The sequence below is a fragment of the Cupressus sempervirens genome, chromosome 2 (assembly GCF_028749045.1).
Source record: "Cupressus sempervirens isolate cs-2001-9-10 chromosome 2, ASM2874904v1, whole genome shotgun sequence".
NCBI classification, from domain to species: Eukaryota; Viridiplantae; Streptophyta; class Pinopsida; order Cupressales; family Cupressaceae; genus Cupressus; species Cupressus sempervirens.
In genome coordinates, this window is record NC_143119.1 from 123,622,367 (window position 1) to 123,649,956 (window position 27,590).

At 34.5% G+C, this 27,590-nt stretch overlaps 1 protein-coding gene across 7 annotated transcripts in view; it reads left to right on the forward strand.

Annotated features, from left to right (window-relative positions):
* Window positions 1–27,590, forward strand: part of SOS4 (pfkB-like carbohydrate kinase family protein) — a 106,680-nt gene that overhangs the window by 13,001 nt on the left and 66,089 nt on the right. For all 7 annotated transcript variants that reach the window (XM_089812880.1, XM_089812886.1, XM_089812881.1 and 4 more), the window contains exons 7-8: window positions 5,350–5,414; window positions 20,568–20,631. In XM_089812880.1, the coding sequence (XP_089669006.1) occupies window positions 5,350–5,414; window positions 20,568–20,631 (129 nt within the window). The remainder of the gene's footprint in view (window positions 1–5,349; window positions 5,415–20,567; window positions 20,632–27,590) is intronic.

Sequence of the window (27,590 nt, forward strand, 5' to 3'; positions counted from 1 at the left end):
CAAACAAGCTCCAAGAGCGTGGTATGAAAGAATAGATAGTTATCTTACAAAGCTAGGGTATTCTAAAAATGAAGCTGATCCTAATCTATATTTCAAAGTAGATGGAAATGATATGATTATTCTAGTGTTATATGTTGATGACTTATTAATTACAGGCATGGTTTAAAAAAAGGGCAAAATACCGCCGATATCGCGATATTTTGCGGGTTACAGTTGATGCCGAATATATCGGCCCATATATTGGCCACGATTTTATGCAAAAAATTACGGTGACTTCTGATGAATATACCACGCGAAAACGAAAAAAATGTAGCCAAAACACATTGGAAAGTCGTCGCATTTGGAGGGTGAAAAGTTGTTGCTCGTTTTAAGGTTTTTAATTTGTTTAGGTCAGATTTCCATTCACCAAAAACGATAAAACCACTCGCGATTTCCATTCGGCGGCTGAGGGTTTTTTCATGCAATTTTCATTTGGCCGCTAAGGGCTCTCTTTGCAAAACCGCGATTTTTTCAGTCAGGACAATAGACTCCATTGTTTCCCAAAGTTTTTGCTCCAAACTTGATGCCAAAGTGGGCAAAGAGGTGCTAACGCCAAAGTGAAAAACTAGGTCGGGATTCCATTCTCTGCAGCGTGAAGTGTTTTTTCAGGTTGGTTCGTTTTTATTCTTTTTTGCTGATTTTATATTTTGCATTTTTTGTTTTTCATACTATATTAAATTTTAATATATTTAGTTAAATAAAAATTGTTACAAATAGTAATATTTAACTTTTATTGTTACAAATGTTACAAATAGATTACAATAACTTACAATATTACTAAGCAATATTACTTATATATAATAATAATATATAATAATAAAACAATAACTTATATATAATAATAAAACAATATTACTATAAATTTAACTTTTATTGTTACAAATGTTACAAACAGTAATTGTATTTTAAATTTATAGTAATATTGTTTTATTATTATATATATGTACTCGACTTTAGTATTTACTATATTTTTTAAGAATTAATAGATTTATAACAGTATTTTAGTAAATTTATAAAATATTAAATTTGATTTATTGTAAATTTGGACACTTTCTAAAAATAATTCGTTGTTTATTTGTTAGGTTCTCAAACTCTACCTATTTCTTCACAATATGGCTGGTGGCAGAGAGGACTCTTTATGGAAATACAGGATCGTAGGAGCAAACAAAGGACAAGTCCAATGTATCTTTTGCCACAAGCATATGACTTCAAGTGTAAGTCGATTGAAATACCATCTTGCGAAAATTGCAAACAAAGATATTTCATTGTGTGATAAATGTCCAAAGGAGGCTTCAAGAGAGGCTTTAACGAGCCTTCAAAAAATTGCACAAAATAAGGAAGCAAAAAAGAGGACATTCAAGGCCATGGCAGCCGCAATGGGAACTTTTAGTTCTACAGGATCACAAACAAGTGGAGAGGCTTCTTCTATTGGGCATCAAATATGAGGATCCTTTATTGACAGATGAGCAACTAGGTGAATTTGAGATGGAGGAAGATAATTGGGATGCAGATGTGGCAACATGTAAGGAGGAGCATGATGTTGCTAGGGAAACTACTTCAACACTACCCACTTAGCAACAACGATCTCTTTTGATTTTTACTTTTAGTTTTCATTGATATTGAAAGTTGAACCTAATGTGAATTCAAAAGTTGTAGTTTCATGGAGTTTGACTTCTATATGTATTGAACTTATTTATATTCAGATGTTGCACTTGTTTTTTGGTATATAATTCTATCACTATGTTAATCTATTAAGTTTTACTTGCTATGAATTATTGTTTAACTTAAAACTTTGATTAATATATGGTGGATATCTCAAATCATTATATGTTCTACAAATTTGGTGTGTATGTATGAGTTTTTAAGAATATTTTAAGAAATTATGTATTTTCAAATGTTCGATAAAAGTGTTGATTTATTGCCAAATTTTTTGTCGAGTTTTTGCTGATTCCGATATTTTCAAAAAATTTGGGTTAGACAAGATATTGCCAAAACCAAATTTTTAAACTATGATTACAGGTGAAGAACATTTAATAAGAAAATGCAAACAAGAATTGACAGCTGAATTTGACATGAAAGATTTAGGTTTTCTTCACTACTTCCTAGGATTGGAAGTTTGGCAAAAGGAAAACTACATCTTTCTAAACCAAGGAAAATATACTATTGATATTCTAACTAAGTTTGGAATGATGGACTAGAAACGAACTTCTACTCCTATGGAACTTAATCTACATAAATTGAAGGATGACATGAATAAATCTGAACCTGTTGATCCTACTCTCTATAGACAAATCATTGGCTCATTGATATCTAGTAAATACTCGCCCTGACATATGCTATGCTACTAACACCTTGAGTCAATTCATGGTTACACCAAAGAAGATTCACTTGATGGCAGCTAAACATATTGGCATGGGAATTAGATATGATCAAGTCAAGATAAATCTTCATGATTTTTTAGACTTAGATTGTGGAGGCTGTTTTACTAAGTGTAAGAGTACTTCAGGATGTTGCTTCAGTCTTGGGTTTGGGATGATTTCCTGGTTCAGCAAGAAACAGTCCTCAATTGCACTAAGCTCTATAGAAGCATAATACATAGCCACCTCCTTTGGAGCTAGAGAGGTTGTATGGCTACGAAAACTCTTATTTGATTTGTTGATAATTAGAGTTGTATTAAACTATTAGCTAATCTAGTGTTTCACAATCAGTCAAAGCATATTGAAATTCCCTATCACTGCATCAAAGATATGGTAGATCGATATGTCATTAAATTTGAGTACTTCAGTACTAATGAACAGACAACTGATATTTTTACCAAGGCTTTTGCTAAAGTGAAATTGGTATACTTTAGAGAAAAACTTGGTATGATTAAATTGTAATTTTGAACATTGAATTTAATTTCAACTTATATTTGTTTATGCTTCTATGGTTGTTGCTTCTGATATGTAATGAAAAGTGACGATCTTTCATGGACATATATATTCAGAAGGTAATCTTTGTAAGATGACAATCTTACAAATGATAGACTTGTTATTATGACTGTTGGTCCGGATATTTCAGAAGTCATGGATAACAATTTTATTATGATTACTCTAGATATTGTTTCGGACAATTAGAGATCATAATTTATGTTATGATAGTGTTCATAGCATCGTGATTTATGTTATCTGATGAGTCTATTTCTTAGAGTGGTAGTATCAAATAATGTACTACGTGTGGATATTCTAATATCTGGACTCTTTATTACTTCTCCCTTGCTAAAGAGGGAGTGTTGAAAGTTTAGCTTCAATCGAATAATATTGAGCATCTGAATGTGTTGTCTTTGTCTTATATATATATATATATATATATACACACACACGTATACATATGATAATATGCATATGTATATATGTACAGATATGTATACATATAGTTTAGACGGATATGGTTTAGATCAAGCATATTACTACTGTTACCGATTCACATTGGGTTCTTTCATTTTGATTGAATTGAATTACTTCTAGAATTATCCATCATCTCTGATCAGGGATCGGGTCTGTCTTGTATTACCATGGATAGGTATGAAGATCATTATTGAACATATCTTTGGGCATGATTAAACCATTGTATGTTTATGGTTAACAAAGCATTAGCATATGACCACGCAAGGTCATGACCCTACATGGCCTTTGGCCACATAGAGTCATGCCCCTACGGTGTCACAACTCTTCACAATTATATATATGAAATCAGTGGACAAGGCAATATGAAAGACATAACATACTTGCAGTCCCAAGATTAATAAAGAAACATTGCAGATTACAAAATACATTCCTGTCAGCATTTGGCATTCCAGTCATAGCATATTAGAAACATATTTGAAGGTATCTACCTGTCACTTTCAAGATACTCTAGTAAGTAAAAGTCTGATATAAATCTGTTATTATTTCTATCAAGGATCCTATAAAATTAACATTCAGGATGGCTGACATCTTTGTGCTGTATCATTAGTAATTGGCATCATGAATCTTTATTAGTATTGCTTTCAATTGAACGAAAACAAACTTCAAATTTTATGCTATTGGGAGGCAAAATGATATCTTTCTGTAGTTCACCTTTGAATAATGTATGCAAACTAGGGTGTATTTGCTTTCTCTTCATCTTTGACTGGAGCTTATTCTGATTTTTGCTGGTTATGATTTTTAATTGGTTGACTTTATTTTTGTTCAATGCCCTTTCGTCCACATGCTTTGGTTCTGTTTGACCAGTGTGTTTTTAGATCATGCTTGCTTGTTATTTTGGAAGATTTCATGTATTTTATATGTATCTGTCTACCATGCATGCTCTCGCTTTGCTATTTTTTTTGCACATGAAATTAACTGATATATTCCATGGAGTGAATTGTGTCTTCCAAAAGTATTTAATTGATATTAATTATGATTGTTAGTGTACCTAGCTTATCAGCTTGTGATTGAATATAAGATTAATGTGAGTTTAACATAGCAGAACATAAGAAAATAAAGAGGTTTATAAGAGATAAACTGAATGATTCAGGGTATCTGTTTCATATATCTTTGAACACTTTCATTTGGAGATTTTTGGGCTGTGCTCTTGTATTTTTCAACGCTTAGTGATATAATACTTCCTATTACTTCAATTTCTTTTGACTATTATATAAAAATTAATTATTAACTATTCCTTCTGTCTAAATATTGTCTGCTCATGTCAGCTTAATTTCTCTTCCTACTAAAGTGAGTCAGATGGAATCAGTTGGTAACTTGCAAGCAGATTGAAATGTGTGCCACATGTAATTTCATGAGTACGTAAACCAGATAATATGTAGTAAGCTGTGAGCTTCCAAAATTTCTGTCATATTGTAGTAGACTTTCAGTACGACATTGCAGTGTGGTTTACATTGATAGGCTAATGTATGCGGTATCCATTATGACTGTTTTTATCTTTCATTCTATAGATGTGATTCATCATTTTTATAGATTGCTTCTTACCGTGCTTAGGCATCAAAATCAGATAGGTAATTTAGTGGTTTATTTATAATTGCTATCCTTGCAAGAATTCATTTTTTGAAGTTTCAATTCTTGATTATTTGTCACCAGAAGGCTTTCATTTCTCTTATTCTTTAATCTAATCATTTGTCATTGTGTAGCTATATCTGTAGATATTGTATATTTTATTTTAGGGCTTTCACATTGTTTTCGATATGTAGAAAAGTGCTTACTCTGTTGCACAGTTATCATTTGAGTGATAGTAGTTAGGTTGCTGTCATTTTTTTTGTTTCAATGGTCTCATAAGTGTGGCTATATGTTATAGGTGGTCGCAGTTGCTTCAATGATCACCCCAAACCATTTTGAAGCAGAGCACTTGACAGGCTTAAGGTAGTAATGTTCTGCTTACTTCATATTGAATTGATTCAAAATACTACCTATGGTTCCGTTTTGTTTTAAAACTTTCTTCTGAATGACAAAACAATTTAGAATTCATTTTATTTTAATTTTTAGTTAGTTTGTTTTTTGATTGGTGTTAATAATAGATTTTTCTCGTATATTGCATCGTTAATTGCCAAGTCACAAAGTTTGCTGAATTTATTTGTGCAAACTTGAATATTGGTTAACTGAAAATCAAATTGCATGGATATGGATATGGATACAAATACATATACTGTATTGGGTACGGATACGGCCATTTTTTAAGACCCCCAATATGGATACGGCTGGACATGACATTAATAATAACACATACACATATATTTAACATAGTTTTCTAAGTCATAGTAGGAGATTTTCATTACTTCAAAAGAAATATTAATACATTAATGCTACATAAATATTTATGAGTTAATTTAACACTTTACAATATGTAAACATAGTAGAGTTGCATTAGAAGATAACCCAAAAATGGGTTGCTGAAATAAAAAAACATTTTATTTGTCTTTCTTATTTGGTGCAGGTTTTGTTTGTACTATTTTTTCCAAAAAATTGCTTTAATAAAGTAAACCTTAAATTAAATTTGGGAAGATTTATATCAGATCTTTAAAAAAACCAAATACTATCTTTAAAAAAACCAAATACCATAGTATTTGGCACAGTTGGAAAATCAGGGTCTTTAAGGCAGACATGGGTACAATATTCAATGTGTAACCAAGCAGTATCGGATATGTTTTCAAATTGGATACCGGGATACGTGCACCCAAGAAGGGACAGAGGAGTCTCCGGTGACTCTGCTGAAAATTTAGCAAAAAATGTTTGAAATCAACCAAAGTGTTGTCAAGAACTATTTTTTGATGTTAGGGCTTTAACTTTTATTAAATAAATAAATAAATTTGCATTTGCTATGTTTTCTGCTATTGTTTTTTTTATTAGAATGTTCTAGTAATAGGCTTTATATCTAGTTCTCTTAATTTGGTTACATTGTCTTTGTTTAGACAGCTTTGCTTTTCAGTTCATGCTTTTTATAGCGTTTGTAAACTCAATTTATTCATGTGATTTGTTAATACAATCATTCCATTTTTTAATAATTTCATTGTGTCAAAATGGGAGTCGGTCTGGGTATGACTCCCTTGTGGGAGAGTTTTAATTATGTGTTCCTTAAAAATCATCTGCTAATGTTTTTTTGGTTTAACAAACCCTTAACTTTAATCACTCGCTACATTAATATTTTTTTGCTTGTTTGTTAGGATATTTTCTGCTCGTTCTTTCTATGTTTTCTACCTATGTCAGCTTGTCAAAAAAAGAAGTTTGAGACACTCTTTGTTTTCACTGATTACGTGGCTATGCCCATTGTTTGCTATTTGCTGTTTACTGTGTGGCAGAGATTGCTGCTATTTGATCTTGAATTGCTGTTGTTTGATTGTAATTTAATAGCTGTTTGACCCTGGCAGGGTTGCAAGGTTGCTACTTGCTGCTCACATGTTCTTTGTTCTTTGATTGTGGACAGGACTATTGTCAAATTATCATGGCTTTGATTTGTTCCTTTTGAGGTTCTTTTTTCCAGATATAGTTTAAATTTTTAAACATTTAAGTTTTGATTTTAGTTTTAGTTTTAGACATAGAGGAACTTTATGTAGGACCCCAGCCTAGCTACAGAAAACCATTCAACTATAATAACAGCTAAATTACATTTGGGAAACCCTAATAGGGCATAGTAGTGCCACAAAACAACCAAAAAGTATGCATATAGAAATACTAGCCAAAAAAAAGATACATATTACCACTCATATATAAGCAAGTGAACAAACATTTTGCAATCTCTATATCTTGTACTATCTCCCAAGAGACCAAAATGCCAACACTCAAATGCTTGGTTATATGCTCCTAAGCCCAACACTTAGATTGGCTCCGCTGACTTCCATTGGTTGCTTTGTCATATTAGATAATCAATGAAAGTTCAAGCCTTGCACTATGGAGTTCATTCAACCCATGCTAGAAGACAGCATTTTAAATTGGTATCGTATACCCACTAGTACATTTTAAATCTCTTATTTCCAGTGAAACAACCATATTGCACATTACTGCGTTAATAGCCCGAATATAATGTTCTGATATGTCCACATGAATCTGCAGCCCTTTCATATTTGTTTTCATCCCTTGTAACCAGTACTCCATCTCAGAAACATCCGTATTCTGTTAGTCCTTTTTATTGTTTGGCTTTGATGGACCCTAAATCTAGTCTCCATTTTTTATCTTGAAGAGTGAGCAAATATGATAAGTTGGTGCTGTTGAGCCCTTGAGATAATGGGAAGGAAGGAGTCGGTCTAAGATTTCAAAATCTAAATGGAAGTTATCATCTTTTTCAAGTGGAGGTGGTTTTGGTGCTGCTTACTATGCAGAACATCAAGGAGAAAAAACAGATATTAATAATAAACTAAGGCATACAGCAGTGAGGTCATAAATATTTCGATCCCTTAGTGCAGGCCGCCTTCTAGCAGCACCTTTTGAGATTGTCCTAAAAAGAGGACGGGTTCAGTTAACAGAGACAACACTTAATTTATGCAAGATGGTTGGAAAGCATATGTATTCCACCTTGGTAATTTAAAGGCATTCCAAATGACATCTTGACCGAAATCGAGAAGAAAGATTTAGTCTGGGATTGATATTATGATCTTTCTGTCCATGATCAACCAATAACACGCACAGTATTGAAGATGGAACTAACAATCACTCCAGATTTTCAGTGGGATAATAAAGTTCATGGATATGTTGAGCCTTTCTGGACTATAATAGAAGACACTGATCTAAATTTAACAACACGATGCACAAAGTTTGGATACGCCTGAATCTGTGTGTCAAAAGACCCCAACACTTCATATCTGAATGGTATTCTAATCTGTCATGACTCATTGCCATTATTGCCAATGTATTGACACACATCAAATGAGCCACTACATTAAGAGGAGCAAAGACTTGAAAGGAAATTATCAACAGCATAAATTTATATAGGGATTGTAGTTTATGCAATGGAAACTGGAAACAATGGAGTGGCCTGAATGTCATACATCAACGGCAATGAATTACGCGCAAGCAAGCACAATCAGTCTTGTCGGGATATACTTGATGTTCCTCATTTTATGGACCCTCCTCAGCATTTAAAAGCAGTAGCAGTGATACGTGATTGATACATGGCGTCTACAGAATCTGAGCTTTTATGAATTCAGTGATTGTAGAGATATTGGCAAAGTCTAACTGACTCAAATGGCAAAGAGTTTGAAGGTATCCATCATACATCATTCAGTGCTCTGGCGGCATTCAATATGAAAGTATCGAGCATACATTTCAGGGTTAGAAGCGATGAATGGAAGTTAAAGACAGGAATCTCCAGCAGTCTCAAGTTCTCAAGTATAAACATAGACATGATGATGTATGCTGCATTTCTATTTGTATTTCTCATTTCGGGCCCGTTTGTATGTTTTTTGAAACAGATCAGTTGTCGGCATCCTTCAATATAGCGACTACATAATAAGAGGAGTTCGTATTCAAATTTCAAACGATAACCACACCAAATATCTAAGTCATAGTTTCCTCAGTTAAAGAAATGACGGGCACTATACTGCGATGAAATATATGAAGCATTCATAACATATTGCAATTATATGGAAATCAGGTGTGATAGAGGCTTACAATACATGAAAAAACCATTAAAAGTATGCTGTCCAGAACTAACAGAAACATAAAAAGGCTTCAGTTTGCTAACGCATAATGTCTCCAGCAATTACATATAAGGTAATGGTTAAGGCTCGATAACTACTCAAGTTAACGATTATCAAAAACAACACTTTCGTATTTGTGAGTCAGAAATATTAAGGCAGAAATGGTTTTTCAAAGATACTGGGTGAACCAGAATTCATTTATCATGTTGCCTAGAGAAATATTTCCACCGATTAAAGATAGAGTAAAGGCTACAAAATATTAATAAAAGCAATTTGCTAAAATATTAAAGAGGTGTGGTTTATGAAGAGCAAGGATTATTTTAATATTATTGGTTATAATATGAAAAGACACATCTATTCGGATTTATCCTTTCAGACAAATATAAAGATAGAAAAAATTTGGAACAAGGAGGGACATTTAGATGCAACAAGCATTTTATAAGAAAAGAAGAACATTTGTACGGAGAGATAAGGAGCTTAAATATCACTTTATAATTTAAACTCAATTATTTTATTTTAATAATAAAATAAAATGTCCTTTGTTTATTTTTATTAAAGGCATAGAGATTTAAACTGCAGTTGGTTTGCCCTTTATAATCATTTTTAAAAAATTCTGTAAACAACTTATGTCAGATAAGTGAACTAGGTCATCTATGGCATTTTAAACTTGATCATCATAGATATTGTGAAATATTTAATTGTTTCCAAATCTCTGTCCAGTCTGTCTCCCTGTGTTAATATTTAAATTCAGAATCTGCTATAATTTCAAGATTTGGAACTTTCATGATTTTCACAAATGTATCATAATGTGGAAAAACATTAATCATCAATTACTTACCTAAGTCCATTTGTGCTGAAATCTGGAAGATGACTGATACAGCAATCTTTATAACTCCAATATAGTGCAGCAGTTTTTGTTTCTTCAAGATGCTTTTTGCGAGATAAAAGATGGTTTCTCCCTCTTACCCTTTACCGATACATTGTCAGTTTTTATACTTCACATTTGATGGTATTCCGAAAACACGTTTATGGGTGGAGAGAGGACCGGTTTTTTACCAAAACGTTTATACTCCACTTGTCCATTTTATACTCCACTTGTCCATCAAAGTAGAAGCCTTGGGAAAACTACTCCTCTAAAAACGATCAAATAAAAATTACACTAAGGATGTGAAATCCCTTTTTAACAAACCCTAACTTCCTATCATACTTGCCTTTCATGTGGGCCATTAAAATGAATTAATCAATTAATGTTACATTAATAAATTAATCTTACATTCTCCCACTTGGCACATATGATGACTTAACGTTAGAGTTTGAAAGAGAGTAGTCATTAGGCGCACTATAAATCATATCCATCTTAACTTTCAGTTGATCATCATAATACTATAATCAAACAATCCACTAACATGAGTCATGGCGGTTCCTTGTTAATAAAGCAAGATAGTCCCTTCCATGTACCACAACATTTGTAACTTGTTTAAATTTTAGTCTATAAATGAGAAGTGTGTTCATAAGGTCCAACAATAATGTCCCTTGTAAGAGACTATTCTTGTCATCCTACATTCATTCTCATACATGTATGTACATATTAAAAACATGAATTATAAATCAGGAACATCTTCATAAAGATCTCAAAGTGTCAAAACAAATAACATAATGCAATCCACTACATAAAAGTAACAACTGTTATGTGCTGCATTCAATACCCATTCTATTGGCATGTTCCTTAAATAATTTTGGGGGTAATCCTTTTGCTAATGGATCTGCAACCATATGCAGTGTGCTTATATGTTCAATTGACACTTGTTGTTTTTGAACTTCATCTTTAATGGCAAAGTATTTCAATTCCATGTGTTTAGCAGCATTAGAATACTTGTTGTTCTTAGAGAAGAATACAGCTGCAGAGTTATCACAATAAATTCTCAGCGGCCTGGCAATAGATTCAACAACCCCAAGTCTTGAGATAAAATTTTGCAACCACAAACCATGAATCGTGGCTTCAAAGCATGCCACAAATTCAGCTTCCATAGTGGATGAAGCAATGATGGTTTGTTTTGCACTTTTCCATGATATTGCTCCTCCAACTAATAGGAACAAATAACCAAAAGTATACTTTTTGCTATCAATGCATCCAGCAAAATCTAAGTCTGAGTAGCCAATTACCTCCAGATTATCAGTCCTCCTAAATGTGAGCATGTAATCCTTTGTTCCTTGCAAGTACCTCATCACTTTCTTTGCAGCTTTCTAGTGATCCAATCCAGGGTTAACCTAATATCTTCCCAACATACCAACTACAAAACTGATGTCTGGCCTGGTGCAAGTCTATGCATACATTAGGCTTCCTACGGTAGAAGCATAAGGAATCCCTTCCATCTGTTTTTGTTCCCATTCATTCTGTGGACATTGCATAAGGCTGAATTTATCCCCTTTCTGAATAGGGGCATCACTAGTTGAACATTTCAACATCCCGAATCTCTCTAGAACTCTTTTGATATAGGCCTTCTGAGACAATCCTAACAATCCACGTGATCGATCCCAAAATATTTCAATTCCTATCACATAAGATGCCTCACCCATATCTTTTATTTCAAAGTTCATAGACAAAAATTTCTTGGTTTCATGCAACAAACTAAAATCACAGGTGGCAAGCAATATATCATCAACATATAAAATCAGAAATATAAACTTACTCCCTCTAACCTTTAGATATATACACCGATCAACAGTGTTTTCCTTAAATCCAAAGGAAATAATAGTATCATGGAACTTAAGGTACCATTGCCGAGAAGCCTGTTTAAGTCCATATATTGATTTCTTAAGTTTGCAAGCTAGGTGTTCTTTTCCTTTAATGGAGAAACCTTCAAGTTGATCCATATAGACTTCTTCCTCTAAACTCCCATTCAGAAAAGCGGTTTTTACATCGATTTGGTGCAGCTCCAAATCATAATGAGCCACCAATGCTAAAATGATTCTAAGTGAGTTTTTCTTGGATAGAGGTGAGAAAGTCTCTGTGTAATCTATGCCTCCTTTTTGAATGAAACCTTTGGCCACGAGTCTAGCTTTATGTCGTTCAATATTGCCCTTACTGTCACACTTGGTCTTAAAGACCCATTTGCAACCAACTTTCTTGTGTCCTTCGAGCAATTCAACAAGATCCTAGACTCCATTTAGTTCCATTGATTTCAGTTCATCATTCATGGCATCAACCCATTTAGCAGAATCATTACTTTCTATGGCTTGTAAAAATGAAACGGGATCCTTACATGTCCTTGCTTTTTGTAGATAAACCACATAATCATCCGAAATAGCAAACCTCCTTTCCCTTTGAGATCTTCTTAATGCGATTGCCTGTGGTTCTTCTACTCTCGATTCGTTGATGACAATTTCATTATAAGGTGGGGGCTCATTAATTTGTTGTTCGTTGACGACAGTCTCATCGTTGTTGTTAGGTTGTTCAACAATGGTAGGAACAACAATTTCCTTTGAAGCCAAAGATACAGGGGCTTGTACCTTGACTTCTTGGATGACTGCCCGTTGTGATTTATCACTCCCACTAACATCTCCGTTTTCAATGAACCTAGCATTATTGGTTTCTACAATTTGTGTATTGTGGTGAGGACAGTAAAGGGTAACCAACAAAGTAACCACTGACCGTTCTAAAATCCAATTTCTTCTCATGCGGATTATACACTCTAACCTCCGTTGGACAACCCCAAACATGCAAGTGTCTCAAACTCGGCTTCCTTCCTGTCCATTGTTCAAAAGGGGTCTTTGGAACTGACTTACTAGGAACCCGATTTAATAAGTATACAACAGTTTTAAGTGCATGCATCCACAATGATAGGGGTAAATTGGAATTACTTAACATACTCTTGACCATATCCAGTAGAGTACAATTACACCTCTCAGCTACACCATTCTGCTGTGGCATCCTAGGCATAGTATACTGTGCACATATGTCGTGCTTCTGAAGGAGTTTAGCAAATGGGCCAGGGCACTGCCTTGTTTCATCATACTTTCTATAGTATTCCCCACCTTTATCAGACTTGATGATTGTCACCTTTCTGTCTAGTTGCCTTTCAACCTCAATAATGTATACGTCAAGAGCGTCCACGACTTGAGATTTTTCATGCAGCAAATAGACATAACCATAATGTGAAAAATCATCTATAAAGGTGATAAAATACTTTTCTTGACCAAAAGATGGATTGTCAAAAAAAAAGGCCCACAAATGTCTATATGAATAATCTCAAGCAGTTTTGTACTACGTGTGGCACCTTTCTTGGTGTGTTTGGTTTGTTTTCCCTTAATACAATCCACACATACCCCAAAATTAGAAAAATCTAGGTTTAGGAGAATCCCATCTTTAACTAATCTTAGTAATTGTTCCTGGAAATATGTCCCAGCCGTTTATGCCACAAGTATGAGAAATTTTCATTAATGAGACTATGTTTAGTACCAATATTATGATGCAAGGTAAGAACAGTTTCAGCAAAAAGATTATCAAGATTTAATTTGTACAAACCATCACAAAGAATGCCCGAACCAATAAAAGAGGTATTCTTATACAAACTGAAACTTTCATTCTCAAATTTAAAAGAGTATCCAGTAATGTCAAGTTTAGACAAGGAAATTAAATTCCTAGAAATAGAAGGAACATAAAGAGTCTGAAGCAAATCCAAGTGATCACCAAAATCTAGAGATAAACGATAGGTCCCAATGGCTTCAACTGGAGCTTTAATCCGATTTCCCATGAATAGAAAATTTTCATTTGGATTTGTGGTCTGGGTTGTAAGGAATCCCTGCATCATAGTTGAGACATGAGTAGTAGCTCCAGAGTCAATCCACCATGTATTCAAAGGAACTTCAGTTAGGTTTGATTCGAAACAAATAGAAACTAAATTCATACCTTTCTTTTCAAACCATTCCCTACGTTTCTGATAGTCTTTTTGATAGTGTCCCGACTTTTTACAAAAGTGACACTTATCGCTATTCCTGTCCTTCTTATAGGATTGAGAACCTTGATTAGGCTCATATGCCTTAGGTGGTACTCGCTTCATGCCCTTTCTTGGCTTTTTCCCTTTACTTTTAGTTCCTTGAGTTGTGAGATGAACTGAATGCTGTCCATGTTGCTTAAGTCATGCCTCTTCTTGATTGAGCATACTGGCCAATTCATTCACATTCCACTTATCCTTAATAGTGTTATAGTGAATCTGAAATGGCCCATATTGAGGAGGCAAGGAGTTCAAAATAAATTGCACGAGGAAAAATTCATCCACCTTCATCTCAAGTGTCTTTAATTGAGTAGCCAAATTCGTCATTTCAAGAACATGCTCATGTATGCCGCGCGTACCATCAAACTTCATGATGGTAAGCGTAGCCATTAATGTTCCAGTAAGGGATTTGTCAGCAGTTCGGAAACGCTTTCCCACAGATTTTAGAAATTCTTTAGCATTGTTAGTTTCAAGGAGAGTTGATGTTATTTGCTACAATCATCCACATAAACCCAAGGCTCAATCTATTCGATCTTTCCCATGCTTTGAATATATTCTTTTCTTCCGTACTACTTTTATCAGTAATAGCAGCCGGTTTCTTAGTTTCAAGAGCTATATCAAGATCCAGAACACCGAGGTGAAACTGAACCCGTTCTCTTCAATCTGAGAAATTCATTCCATTCAAGATCGGAACAGAAGAGGCATGCGAATGTAGCGAAACAGGAACTGACAGTGCAACCAAAAATTCATGTTCACAACATTAATTTTAAGAGTTATAATTAAAATAACCAACAAACACATGGTTTAATAATAAATAGTATTATCATGACCTACCTTTGGGTTAATCTTATGGTAAATTGTTAACCATTATGGTGATTCCCTTTCACCTAATAGAACTAATTGATAAAATATTCACAGCTAAGTAAATTCGTTACCTTTGGGTATTCGTACTAACCATTAATTGTGAATATCCATCAATCATGCTATTCCAATTAATTAATCTTTTTAAAAAAATGGTGCACCTTTAGGCCAACCTAATATTCTAAATGATTAAAAATTGCAATTTGCAAAATCATTGTTTTGTTTTTAACACTGGGAAACAAGTATTAAAAACTTCAATAATTTAACTTGATATCTACATATCATTCTGGTTAGACCACTTTGGTGGCTACCGAACCGTATCATAATATAGATCTCAAATTAATATAATGATTTTGCATATACATTAAATCAACAATCAAAATAGGTAATATAACAAAATTATTATGCAGGGAATCATGCATTAAACCAAATCATGATTTTATGTTTGTAGCATGCATAAATTTTTTGATCCAATAAAATGTGTAAATCATCATCGAATATTATGGAAAAACATGAGAGTTCTCAACAAGGCTCTAATACCACATGTTAATATTTAAATTCAGAATCTGCTATAATTTCAAGATCTGGAACTTTCATGATTTTCACAAATGTATCATAATGCGGAAAAACATTAATCATCAATTACTTACCTGAGTCCATTTGTGCTGAAATCTGGAAGATGACTGATGCAGCAATCTTTTTTGCTCTGATATAGTGCAGCAGGCTTTGTTTCTTCAAGATGCCTTTTGTGAGATAAAGGATGGTTTCTCCCTCTTATCCTTTACCGATACATTTTCAGTTTTCACACTTCACATTGGATGGTATTTTGAAAACACATTTATGGGTGGAGAGAGGACCGGTTTTTTACCAAAACGGTTATACTTCACTTGTCCATCAAAGTAGAAGCCTTGGAAAAACTACTCCGCTAAAATTGATCAAATAAAAATTACACTAAGGATGTGAAATCCCTTTTTAACAAACCCTAACTTCCTATCATACGTGCCTCTTCATGTAGGCCATTAAAATGAATTAATAAATTAATGTTACATTAATAAATTAATCTTACACCCCAACCTTAGGAGTTAAAGCACAATCTGGACTAGTTTATAATTGGGTATATATATTTGATCTGTTGCATCTTGATTATTAAACTGTTTATAGTTTATGTGTATAGAACATTATAAAGTTGTACGTTATAATCTTCATTGTAGTTGACTCTGTTGCCCGAATAAGTTAAAGCACTTGTCTTTTTATCATTGAAGTATTGGATCTATATTTGAAGTTAGAAAATCTATAATTTCCTTCTTACAAACATCAAATCCATTATTAAAAAACCTTATACAATTCATTCAATTCAAACACTCAGCATTCCGTTTCATTTTGATCGAGTTCAAAGACCTTACTAGCCAGAAAACTCCAAAGCTTAAATTCGCTTTAGAAAAGCTCTAAACCAAGTGATCAGGTTCGAGAAGAAGGTCTACCCGCCTAGGTGTGAAGAAGGTCTACCCGCCTAGGTGTAGCAAAGCTTGAAAGTGCAGGAGAATCAAGGTGATTCTCGTTCGTTGGCCAGAACTAATTGCAGAATCCTATCAAAGAAGTGGCAAGCTTTTGGATTTCCAATCTGCGGTTTTGGGAACCAACAGGCTCTACCCATCTCCATTCTGCATTGTGCATTTCTTCCTTTGTTTCTGGTAAATCTGGTACTGAAAGTTCTAATACCATTTTTTAGCTCCACATTCCTTACCATCTATTTCAGATTCTTTCTGTATTCTGCTATTATTGTGGTCTGCGAATGAAGCAATCCAATACCCACCAAACCTTATTGTACAAGACTGTTCTTCACAATCCTCAGATAAACTGAAGAGTTATAGTTGAAAATGTTTTTAAGCCTACTGTCCGTTATCAGGGAATCCTTAAACAGATCTCAAGGCTTTGAACTGCTCATCATCAAGACATGACACAGGCACTAGATCACATGAAGCATTCAAACCCTATGCTTTCCAGCCTCATCCATACAAAAACACCTATCACTACTGCCAACGAAAAAACACAAAGACCTCATAATTTAGCTTTCATGAACTACAAACTGTCAATAAGTGCAATGCATGCAAAGATTACTATTTGTATTGCTGTGGTCACCTCAATGCACTCTTCAGATAACTTGCCACTGTTAAGGGAAATGGATCTGATCTAGAGAGAATAATTTTATTATTCAAAGTATGTCTTAAGGACTATATTACAGTCCCTGTTATTTCCGAATTCAATCTTATTATCACTGAAGGAAGATTTCAGATAAATCTGAGAACCTGATTGAATCAGTAATATATATATTAGAGTACGTGATTGTACTCAGTAAGTTATTTGCAGCAGCAGATTATAATATTGCTTGACTGCTTGTATACGCTTATCAAATGCCTGCCTTGGATTTGATATTGCTTAGTTTTTGATATCATCTCAGGAGAAGGCACCGAGATCATATTAATATCTTTTCAAAGGGTGCTCTCATGTAGGGGTATGACCCTTACGTGGCTCATTCCATGTAGGGTCATAACTCTATGTGGAAGTAATCACGTTCTTAGCTTTCGTTAACATATTATTAGCTAAGTTGCAGATTTGGGTTCGGGGACGGATTCGGGGTTTGGGTTTGTGAGTTCAGGCAATTTTTTTTCCCATTTGGGTTTGTGAGTATATATATATATATATATGCATTTTATATATATATAAAAAAAGAGAAACCCGCGGGTCCTCTTGGTTTCATCATGGGTCCTCCCAGGTTCACTGTGGGTCCTCCTGGATTTGCCATGGGTCCTCCTGGGTTCGCTGTGGGTCCATCTGGATTTGCTGCGGGTCCGGGCAGAGCCCTTCATTTGGACTGTGGGTGCTCCCGGGTTTGCATGAACCCAGGTGGACCCACAGTCCACATGAAGGGCCTTACTCGGACCCGCAGTGAATCCGGGCACAAACCTGGACCTGGATCCAGGCAGCAGGGTCCGAATCTGGTAACTAAGCTTATTAGTGCTAACAATAATACTAAGGCACTGCAAGAGACAATATGGTAATTGGTCAATATGAATGTTCAACTCCTGACTCACGGGAGACTATGAGGAGGTTTATTTTGCCGTGAGCAGAAAGGTATATATATATATATATATATTTAGAACATATATGCTTAGAGAGTGAATTGAAGTTTTTTATGTATTTATAGAACTTAGTTTGGTAAATGCATTAAATGTTGTAGGCAGTTTTCATCTTGTGTCAATTCGCTCATTACCTTTTTTCTACTTCTCTATTTTGGCAGGTAAGATTATAATATAATTAAGATACACCTATGATAGAATGATACAAAAATATGTGCTCAGTGATTTATTTTGTAGGTTTATAGTAAAATATTTTACTGATGCCCTTTGATGTTATTTGGTGCTATGTTAGTCCAAGGATATAGATTTTCAAACTCAGATTTGTATGTTGTAATTTTAGTTGTGATTTAGTTGTGATCTTGATGTAGATCATTTTAATGATTGGTGAAGATAGAAGACAATTATTATATTTGATTGTCAATTTTGTAATTGTAATGTTTTTCATTTGTATAGTGACCATAAAAATATATGTTATATATTATATTGATACAACATAATATTGAAATTATGAACTATCAGTTAGCATCTGACATCTGACATTGATTACTGATGAAGTATCATTATTTCAAATGTATGTAGTTTTACAGTTTTCTATATTTGTTTAATTCTTTTGTATATAATATGTATTGACAGTGACATACACATGTGAATGCACCCAAACCTACATACCCTAGGGCAATTTTTTTTGCCCTTATCTACATACCAGGTTCTTGTACTTGTACCGGTGACTGAGTTTTCAGAGATTCCTTTCAGAGGTCTCCCATGTCCCATTCTCCATCCCCTTGGTACCTAACCCCCTCTCATGAGGCTAAAACCAATGACATGATGTCTCAACTTGTAAGAATATTTCCATCTCTTTCTTTGATATTCCTATCCATATCAAATTTAAATTTTCTTCTTAATCTCTTCTGTACTAACTAGGATCTCGACAATTGAACCAATGTTAGCAAGAAAAGTGGGGAAACAAGACCAAAGTTTTAAGCCCAAGTATTCTCTCTGAGTCATATTTATACTCAAGACTCAGTAGTAGCGGAGGATAAGAGGTTAGCTTTTAATGCAGAACAAAAAGGTTAGTAGAATGACGTGTAAACAAAAAAAAAGAACCTTCATTTCATGGCATAAAATATAGCTAACATATATATACTGAACAAAACATATATCAACATTCATTCATCACATATGGATTATCTTTGTGCAATTATTCTTTGTATTATATTGTCCCTATATATCTTTTGTCTATATCTCCTACCTTTACTCCCCACTTTCTTTCCAAGGAGTGCCTTTTTTAGTAGAAGCTCCGTAACCTCGTTGTGGTGGTTTGCAGTATTATTTGAAACACTTTGAATGATTTTGGGGCTAGGGGTATTTCTGGAATAGAGAGAAGTCTTTATCTGTCATACCCATGGGTTTTACACTTTTTTCTTTTGTTTGTTTAAGATCTTTCAAACATTGCCATCTGCGACAGGTCAATAGGACACTCACTGTGGGCATTGTCATTTTCCTTATGGACAGTAAGTGCTAACAAATAGTGACTTTTCATGCTTAGACTTCAACAATTTGCTTGGTAATATTAAACTCACTTTTGCAGCTTACAAAAGGATATAACTTTTAGATGCCATATAGGGAAATTATAAGATGATTTATATATAAAATTGCAAGGCAAAATATACACAAAACCAGTTTAAAAATAGAACAAAAATCAGTGAGCATGTTTTAGACCTGGTAAACTTTTGGCTCAATGATTCAAATAGTGCTATATTTGATACCCTGAATGTTTTGTTGAGAACATGACTTATTGTGAGAAAAGTTTGTCTCTTGAATTATTCCTTGTGAGTTAACCCTTCCAGGACATCTCAAGATCTCCGTTATAACTCCACCTACATTTTCTTATTGAATAGCCTTAATGGATCTTTTAACTTGTACTTAGATCCTATGCTTTCCAAATACATCTGGTTTAGCTTCTCTGGTTCTGTTTTGTTGCTTTAGCCCTCATATTTTGGTTACTCTCATAAGTTAGTTTCTTTTTATTTATTACCCCACCTTCATAACTTAGTTTCATTTTATTGTAGTTCTTCAATATTCTAACGAAATACATATTTGAGTTCCATTGACTTATTTTAGGCATTTTAATATTTGAATTCTTTCTTCTGCCATTTTAATATGCTGACCTTTCTGAATAATTGATTTCCAAGTACATTTATTTTTTGTTTAATCGAGACTGTGCCAAAATTGCTTCTCTCTTCTTATGGCCTTTGTACTTGATTTCTTATATCATTTTATATGGAATGATTTACAGATATTGATAAAACAAGATCATTACATGTCTAAGATGCTTCCAAAATGGTCTCTTTTGTCAGTGCTTTGAATCCTAATTAGTTTTCAATACGTATGCAGAATTTCTTGTGAAGCTGAGGGTTTAAGGGCTTGCAACGCTCTTCATGCTGCAGGCCCTTCAAAGGTATGCTTTCATTTTTGTCAGTATTGACTTTCAAAGCAGCACACTATTAGAATATTCTTAGTATCCTAGATTCTTGCTAAATTTAGCTCGTTACATTAGAACTTTAATTTTTATATGTCGTCTTATTTAGAAAACTTGTTTTTTGGGTGGCGCTATTATTAGCATTTGCAAAACTCTATTTGTTAGTGCATTGTTAATATAATTTCTTATCCTGTTTTTAACAATTGCACACACGAGAACACAATTTATTAACACTCCAAAACCATACATAGTAATCCATATAAAAAGAACGTAAAAATCCTTGTGCAGTTTTAACTTTTAACTAATTCCAAGATTAGTCAGTTGTTAAAACAACTCGTAACCAAAACAAACCTGAGCATGAGCAATAATTTTTTAACATTACTCCCTTTAGTGCAAACATGGTAAAAACTTTCACACTTTCCACTACAGCAAGCCCAACGTTTCTGGTGCATGAGCTTGATTTAAACCTTCCATGGTTTTCACCAGGTTCTACCACAAACCTTGACACGACCAAGACCACACTCAGTTGTTCACTGCATATGTTTTTTTGTCCTACTAACCATTTCAAGATCCACGAATTGCTTTACACTAGTATTTTTGTTTATTACCATGTTTTACACTGGATGGTTACAGAAGGAATCATACACAAAAGGATAGAAATACTGGTGGTTGTTAATCGTGTTACTCGATCTTTAACTACATAGGAAATTGTCACTGCTATTGGAGATGGAATATTGCTGTTGTAACACCTGCCCATGATGTGACATTTCCAATTAATAGAAAAACAAAATCACACTCCATAATAGATCTTAACATGCCACCAAAGTTGATGAATGGCTTTGTCCTTGGTGATCGATGGGAGGGCATTGAATATCCTCTATTAAAGTAATATTGTAATATATATAACTTTTTTGTCATTTAAGTGAACTTTGTTTTAAGTTAGTAAGCCAGTTTTTAGTAACTTTTTGATGAGAGGGTACTGAGTTTCCTCTATTAAAGTAATATTGTAATATTTAACATTTTAGTGATGTAACTTTATTTTAAGTTAGTCATTCAGATTTTGTAACTTTCTGTTCTTTAAGTTGTTGAGTTTAATAACTTTCTATTCTATCTTAGCATCTCAATCATTTCTGTTATGGAAAGATCTTGCAATTTCTTATTTAAGAAGTTCTTCTCTCCTTTATTTAATATTGAATGAAAATCGATCAATTATCATTTCATGGTATCAAAGCCCATAGATTTTTTTAGCAAAATTCTAAATTTGTAGTTTTTATACTTGGAATTGAATTCTAGAAGTATTTAACAAATTTTCATAAAAATTGTGAAGAATACTACATTTAATTTTTTTTTTTTTTGTTATTTTTGAAATCGCTAGTCCTTGTAGATTTGGAAGCTTTTTCGATCAAGCACAAGGGTTTTCTATCTCAGCACTGCATTTTTTGGATGTTTTTTGCTGTATTTGAGGGTTTCCATGTTTGCTTTGCTCATGGAGGGAGGGTTTTCTAATTTTTTTTCTACCCACAGAAAATCATGAGCGGTAGGTTTTTTTATTTTTTCCCAAATAATCATGATGTTTTTTCTGGTTATTTTTCAAAAAGCAAATCATGGGTTTTCTAGTGTACTTGGGGATGCATCCTTCCAAAATCCCCAACGTTCCTAGAATGGGGATGCATTGGGGACAACGTCCCTAGCAATGCCACGACAAACTTAGCTCACCGATGGAAACACGGGAACATCCTTGTGTTTCTGGAATGCTGAGGGGGACACAACTATGTCCCTTGAGCATTCCAAGGATGCTTGAACATCCCCTGTCACGAGAACATGAAAAAGTAGATATAAAAAAAGTACATTTTCAAGTTCATATGATCAGATTTTTTAACTCATTGTAATCATTTTTATGATCAGATACTTTTTTGATATCATATGATGTACTAGAACTCTTCCATTTGATGATTCAACAATTTAAATTTTTATCATTAAGTAGTATTGAGTATTCTAATATTTAATTAGTAATTCGATATTGAAAACTTCAATGTTCAATGTTTATTGTTCAAGTATTTAATAATTTTACTATTTTACATTGGTATGTCATATACATCTTTGCATAACTAGCATTTCAAGCAGCATATGTATAGTATATACACCCCTACCCCCTGCCACCTCCGCTGCTGTTCCCCTGCCGTCCTGAAATTGAGGCCCCTTTGATTCCCTGTCCCCGAAACTTGTCCCCCCATTCTGATTTCCCCCCTCCCCTACCCAAAGGTGGTGTAACTATGAGGTTTTCTGATTTTTTTCCCATGAAAATCATGATGAGTTTTAATCATTTTCCAAAAGAATTCGTGACTGCTTTTCTGATTTTTTTTCCACAAACAATTAGGCTGAGATTTTTGATTTTTTTCCACAAAAATTTATGATAGGTATTTTCAAAATTTTCCCTAGAAAATATGTAACTTTCCTATTTTTGCCCTAGGTTTAGCTTGATTTTTTCCACAAAAATTGTGATGTTTTCTAAAAAGGTTTGGCTCGATTTTGTTGTGAGGTTCTCACACCATTGCCCAAAAACTTTGGGGACCCCCTTTTTCTCAATCGCCTTGGCAATAATTTTGGAAGTTGTCCAAAAAATTTCCGATCATATAAAATTTTCTGTCTTGGACACCTTTAGGCCAGGAAGGAGGCTAGACTAATTTTCACTTGGTTTTAAACTCGATTTTCCAGAATGACCAATTTCATCCTTAGGCCGGACAAGTTCAAAGAACAACACTTGGCAAGGTAAAATTGTAAATCTTGTACTTGACATTTTTTTGAAAATTTCGATATAATTGTATAAATTTGAATAACTTTCAAAAAATAAAATTTTGTTAGATTTAAGTTTTTTGAAAAATCTTGAATTTGTTTTTTTGGTGAGAAAATTAATTTTGTGATGATGAAATCAAATTGCAAAATCGATTTTAGACTCTAGAGAAATGATTTTATTTATTTAAAAAAAATAAAATTGCTTAACAAAATTGATTTGAATTGAATTGCAAAAATTGGCTTTAAATGGATTAAATTTGTCTTGAAATTTTTTTTAGTCTTTAATGGAATTAGTAATTTAATATTGAAAAAATGGCTTTTGACTAGCCAAAATCCAATTTTAATGATATATTAATTACTAAATCATCATTAAATGGAAAAATTTAGCATGTCCAAAGCATTATTTACTTTATTTTTGCAATCTTGGTCTAATTGGCAATTTGAAAATGTAAATTTCATCTTGGCAAAGTTAATTTATGGCTAAACATTTAATTGAGGGCCAGTTTTGTGTTCTAATTAATATATTTTTTGCTCCCAGGGTCCCAGTTGGCCAGTTAGAAAGGATGAGCAAGTGGGGTATAAGAGGAAGCTCTTTCCCCTTTTCTCCTTATTCCTCACTCCTTTTTGGTGCTTAGGCGATTTTTGACTAGGAGCATATTTCCTCTTCCTTGAGTGATTCTGCAAAGGCAAATTGACATTTTCCTTGGGTGAATTTTTCCAGTTATAGCAGATTTCATTGTGCTTGGATGATTTTAGCAAGAGGGCAGATTTCCAAACTTGGCAATTTTGCTTGCAAAGGGAAGATTTCCTTGCTTAGTGATTTTACAAGGCTCCCTTCTTGGCGATTTCCTCTAACACCCAAACAGATCGACACTTCATTTTGGCGATTTTCCATGCGAGGGCAAAATTCTCATGCTTGGCGGCTTCTCTAGGGCAGATCTGAAACTTTTCTTTGCTAGGCGATTTTTGCAAAGTCTGATTTTTTCTAAGGAGCTTTGATTTCTGCCCTAATTTGGTGATTTTATTTGGAGGATGTTATTGTGATCAAAGGTCTGTTTTTTTGGGCAAATGGTGGACAGTTTCAAGGGATTAAAATTCTAATTTTTTCGGCTAGGGCATCAAGATTTGCAAGGGATTTGAAATTCTTGAGTCTGATCCTAAATTCCAAAAAGAAGACCCAGCTATTGGTAAAGGAAACTTCAAATCATTTAGAGTTGAAATGGGTCCTGAAGCGGATTTCTCTCTTTTATTCTTGTCTAAGTTTTGTTTCTCTTGGTTCTTCTTGCATTCACCATCCACCACTTCATCATCCCACCCTAGGTTGAAGATTGGAGATTGATAAGGGTAGAATCCATGATAGGGCATTTGAAGAGGCAGAAATAAGTCAGACCACCCTAGGTATTGGAGAGGGAGATATAAGTGTAGTCCATCCTAAGGCAACATCGAGGCAGAAATAAGTGGTAGTCCCACCCCTAGGGTGAAGATTGGAGATTGATAAGGGTAGAATCCATGATAGGGCATTTGAAGAGGTAGAAATAAGCTAGACCACCCTAGGTATTGGAGAGGGAGATATAAGTGTAGTCCATCCTAAGGCAACGACAAGGTAGAAATAAGTGGTAGTCCCACCCCTAGGTTGAAGATTGGAGATTGATAAGTGTAGTGATAGGACATTTGGCAAGGTAGAAATAAGTGTAGAATCCATTGATAGAAAAAAGATTGAAGATCGATAAGGGTAGTCCATATTACTTAGAATGAAGGGGCAGAAATAAGTGTTCAAGATGGTAGATGTTAGTGCAAGCAAGAATCCTAAGGGAACAAATACTAAGAAAGACAAAGAGGACATGATGCCCAAAACAACTTTCTTCTCGAAATGAGGCGAATAATCGATACCAATGTCGGTACAGTAAATATGATACAGGTAAAGGACAAACTAAAAGAAGGACAATCCCCCTTGGCAAAGAAGATATATAGGAGCGGAATTGTGCACGCAACAACTTTTCCTCCTACCATGCCTTGTCCAGAGTTGGTTATGGATTGCGCATCCAGGTTTGATCTGATCAGTAAATCCATCATTTTTGATAAAGGGAAGAGGGTGTTGGCCAATATTGGCGGACAAGCAATCGAAGAAGCATTTAACATTCCCCAATACAAGAGCATGATAGTGGTGATGATGGATCGGGCAGCTAAATCATTTCAGGATAACTAGGAAGCTTATTTCACACATCTAAAACAAGATTGGCTACATGAGGGAAAGAAAGGGTAACCAGATCATAAAGGCTTACAGTGGCGGACTTCAAATCAAAATATGGAGATCTCATTGTGCTTCTTAGCCAGATCATGGGCTTAACTCAAGGTATGCAATTTGAAAACTGGATGTGCTTAAATTGAAAAAGGAAAAAGAAGATTTGATTGGGCTAGGATCATAAGCGAGAACCTAGAGTTGCAACTTAGAACTGTACAAAACCAAAAGCAATTCTACATGGGATCCTATCTGTTTTACCTAATTGCTAGATTGTATAAGAGTCTGGGACTTGAGGCCTTAGGAGAAGTTGGTAGTGGGCTGGGGCAATATTTGGTGCATAAATGCTATCCTCAATTTCATTTGCACAACAAGAAGGATTACAAAATGTTTTGTGATGCCTTCACCATGAAGACAGTAAGGGTATTACAAGGGACACCTACTAAGAGACTTTCACTGGAAGTAGAAGCAAAGATAAAGAAGTATGGGAGTTGGTTTATCCAATTTCCGTTTATCCAATTTTCGCAATTCACCTACATTAGAGTAGTAGGGAGTACAGTTTGTCCCAAGAGGCTTCCAAGATACCCACCTGACAAGGTAGTTTTGATGAAATTGGCTAGGCAACTTGAGCATTATGATAGAATAATGAGAAACGAAGGTAAGACAGGGATTGCCTTTTCATTCGGAATTGGCAATGATAGTTGTCCTAATCAGGTTGCCTTTGCAGCTATGGAGAAGGAATTGAAATGGTATCATCTAGGATGGTACAGAGCAAGGCAAGGATTCAATCCTAATGGTCTTATCAAGGTATCTCATGGAAATGCGTTTAAACATGTTCCCACTATTGAAGACTTTTGGGCCAATGCCAAGGATGATTTTCATGTGAGAAAGCTAGCTTTCTCAAGGTTGTCAGTGAACATGATGAGAGATATCAAATGGAGAGGCCTTGATATTCCCGATCAACTGGAAGATGATGGAAATGTGTTGAGAGGAGATTATGATACAGTAGAATGAATAGAGTTGAATCCAGTTGATTGGGATGATCATCAGGATCCTTCCTTGGAGGCAGTTACAAGAGTAGTTGATTTGCATACTGAGTCGTAGTATAATGAAAAGTTAAGGAAACTACAAAGTCAAAAGGATTCCCCTTACTTATGAGAAGATGAAGCCAAAAGAAGGTCCAACAGAATCAATCGGATAGAAGGGTGAAGGAAGTAGCCGGCAATAAGAAATAGTTAGAAGCAAGAAGAGAGTTTTGGAGGTTGAGAAAAACAAAGAACATTTGGAACCGCTAGCAAAGAGACAACACACAACATCGTTAAGGGAAAGTATAATTGAGGCTAGAGGCCAAGAAGATAACACAAGTGAACAAAGGACCACAGTAGAAGTGAGCTCTGATTCAGAGTCAAGTGGTTACAGTGATAGCACTGAGTACTCTCCTCTCTCGGAGAACCAACATGGAGATGACATGGCAGTTACTAGTGAAGAAGGAGATGGGCCGATTGATATTGAGGCAATAAGTTAGGCACCCGAGGCCGTTGGTGATGCTCTGTTAGTTGAACCAAATCCAGATTTGGGGAGATGCACCGCACCACTATGGTTAAGGCAAATGCTTATGCCAAGAGGCAAGGTAGTAACCGCTCGAATAGTTGAAGACATCCAAGGACTAATAGAAAAGGGTGATAGCGAGAACCAAAAAACAAATGGCGAAGACGGTGGAAAAAGTAATCAAGAGCAACAATGATGGTCACTGAAAGGTTCAAATTGCTATACCAACAGTTAATAAGGCAATGGAGGAGATTGTGGCCCAAGAATATGAGATAGTGGAGCATAATTTGGGAAGAAACATAGATGAAATGGAGTGTGAGGAGATCCAGGATGGCATAACTTCAATTAGAGAAAGGTT